This window comes from Hermetia illucens, chromosome 4 (assembly GCF_905115235.1).
Source record: "Hermetia illucens chromosome 4, iHerIll2.2.curated.20191125, whole genome shotgun sequence".
Classification (NCBI taxonomy): domain Eukaryota; kingdom Metazoa; phylum Arthropoda; class Insecta; order Diptera; family Stratiomyidae; genus Hermetia; species Hermetia illucens.
This window is the reverse complement of record NC_051852.1, coordinates 19,038,274-19,040,946: the sequence shown is the minus strand read 5'-3', so window position 1 is coordinate 19,040,946 and position 2,673 is coordinate 19,038,274. Positions and strand designations below refer to the sequence as shown.

The following is a 2,673-nucleotide window of genomic DNA, read 5'->3' as shown; positions in this document are numbered from 1 at the left end:
CTATATTGGGACAGGGTATCGGCTAGCTGCTCATCAGCTTCATCTCTGTACGGGGAGCGCACGTTCCATGAGAAAATGCGCAAATCGTTGATCCGTTGTCGTTGCCGGGTCCGTCGTTTTAAAATCCGTCCTGTCCGAGGCTCCTGTTGTGGCTTCGTAACGAGTTGTTTTCCATGTAGGGTTGTCAGCCCTACCCAACCCCCAACCTGGAGGACCAGTTGGTACAATTTGCCCCGTTTTTAGGCGCGGGAGACTCGCCTTCATCCTTCTCCGTCTGCAGCTTTTCGTTAAGAAAGAGCTCCCAGCGGTCACCATTGTTTTAAGGTCCTCGACCGCTTGCCGTGTATTCCCGGATACTTCCGCAATCACGGGGCTCGTGTATACTTCGTGCACTTAGTCGGCCGTGACGAACAGCACCTCCAGTGATTCCGAGTCCGCGCTAAACACTGAGCGCAGTACCTTATTGAAATGGAGAATTGCTTGTCACTTTCTTTAACCACCAATTCGATGACTGTAGTTTAGAAAATTGGATAATTCTATTGAGGAAAATGGCGGAGTATAAGGAACTGCTTGTTATTGTTACTTCCTAATTAATTGAAGAGAAAAGAAAATGCCAACTTTGTTGGACAATAAAATTTGTTTTATTTGTCGTATACAATTTATACGGTGTGTTGAAAATTAATGGCCTAAAGCAGGATTTGAACCGAACTATTAATTAGTACCAAAATTCACTCGTCCGAATTTTTTCCAGACAGAAAACAACAAGACCCAATACAAGACCAATGACATAGATCACCCACACAAAATACAACTCTTCCAATTTCAATGGTCTCAGGAGGCTTTCCCTCACTAATTGCAATCTCAGGAAGCCAACTTGCTTCAGTTCGTATACAGTATCCCGTTCCCACTTGAGTATCAGCCCAGAGTCAATAAGGCGGAAGATGACGTCGTCGAATATATCCTTGAATGGGGATTCATTTTGATGTATGACACTAAGCAAAATCCTTGGTGTACACATTTTGGTCAAATGGAAAAGTTTGGTTGAAGGACGTCGCTCCAGCTCCCTTAGAATATCCTTAAATTCAGATGGTGGCAGATACCCGAAGTTGGGATCCATTAGTTCCAGATTTGCTTTTACCAGAGAATCATCCACCATGAAACGATCCAGAACACTTTTAGGAAAAAGTCCAAGTTGTCGCAAAAACTCCGATTGAAGACGTGGTGACAGGATTTTATATGAAGTCCTTGTTAGATCCTCGGGAGTGTCAATTTGCTTAGCTGAAATCGATTTAGTGTAAAAACTACTCAATCCACTTTGGTAAAGGCTCAAAAGTAACATAAAGTGAAGAGTGGCCAAAATAATTATGAGCATCACCCAGTGATTCGTCACCACTTTTGCTGGGAAATGTATTTGTTGGGTGATTATCCGCCAGACCCGGAAGGCCACTTCCTGGCAAATAGAAGCAGGGCTTGTTCTGCGGAGAAGTTCCGTGAGTGCGATTACGAAGAAAAGAAGTAAGGCTCCAGCTCCAAATAATAACCAGCCAGACACTTCAAAGGGTAGCACCAAATAAAATACTCGAGGAAGTTCCTTTTGATACGGGATCAGGATACATGGTGCAATGCTATTTAAGGGGTAAGACAATTTCAGTCTTTTAATAACCATTGTCGTCGCCATTGATAGAAAATCCATTTTCCTTTTTTTGAACATCTCTCCGACATCACTCATATCCTTTTTGGCGTGTTTCTCGACAAACGTTCCATTGTGTTTTTTAATAAATGCAAGAATGGTTTTCATAAAGTATCCTCCGAATTGAATGTTTCCATTCCGATCGAAATATTGCACATCTCTCGATATATCGAGTGAGCGGACAACTCTTACTGCAGTTCCGTGAAAATCAGCTAGTTTCGCGGTGAAGACTGATTCGAGGGACTTTGCTGACGTGACTTCCACTAGACTAACTTCTGGATATGGGTTATACGTGAACACCCTGTTATCTGCAACCACCAAACTATAAAGGATTCGTTCTTCCCACAAGCACTCACTGAAGTTTCTCAAGTTGATATTATGGGACACCTCCGGGAGGAAGTAGAAAATTACTTTGGAGAGCAAGTTGTCTTCCAATGCAGTCTTAACCACTTGAAGGATGTTTTCTCTATTGGAATTCGAGACAAAGGCAATATTCAAGACATTGGTGTTGAACATGGGTTTAGTCTTGACATGTTGATTCCGTACAAGCTTGGGGATGCTGTCCACAGGGGATCTCATTCCAAACAAAGTTTCTGCGAGCTCTGCTCCTTTGATATCCTTGGTGAAACATACGATAGTTCGGAACTCATAAATCCTGAACAATTCCTCAACTATTCCTTTAAATTTCGAAGCAAAACCTTCAACTCCTCCGAAAGAAGTTACCAAAAGCACTTGAACCATAATTCCCGATACTTTCATGGTCACTAAACCGTTTCGTTTCGGGGTGTAGCTAGACTGGTTTGGTGTACAATGAGGAAGTACTATTGGTATCGAAATTAGCTAATTTACGGACCTGAAAATGGCTCAATCATGCAGCGCTTGCTGTCAACGAATTTATCATATATTTGAGCATTTGATTGTGGCCTGTACCGGGTACCGGGTGAAATTATATAGTCCTTTCAATATATTCAACATAATTGATG

At 42.3% G+C, this 2,673-nt stretch overlaps 1 protein-coding gene across 1 annotated transcript; it reads right to left on the bottom strand.

Annotated features, from left to right (window-relative positions):
- Nucleotides 1–715: 715 nt before the first annotated feature.
- Nucleotides 716–2,449, bottom strand: LOC119656313. Its single transcript, XM_038062760.1, has one exon. The coding sequence runs from the start codon at nucleotides 2,447–2,449 to the stop codon at nucleotides 716–718; it is 1,734 nt and encodes a 577-aa protein (XP_037918688.1).
- Between the last annotated feature and the right edge of the window lie 224 nt (nucleotides 2,450–2,673).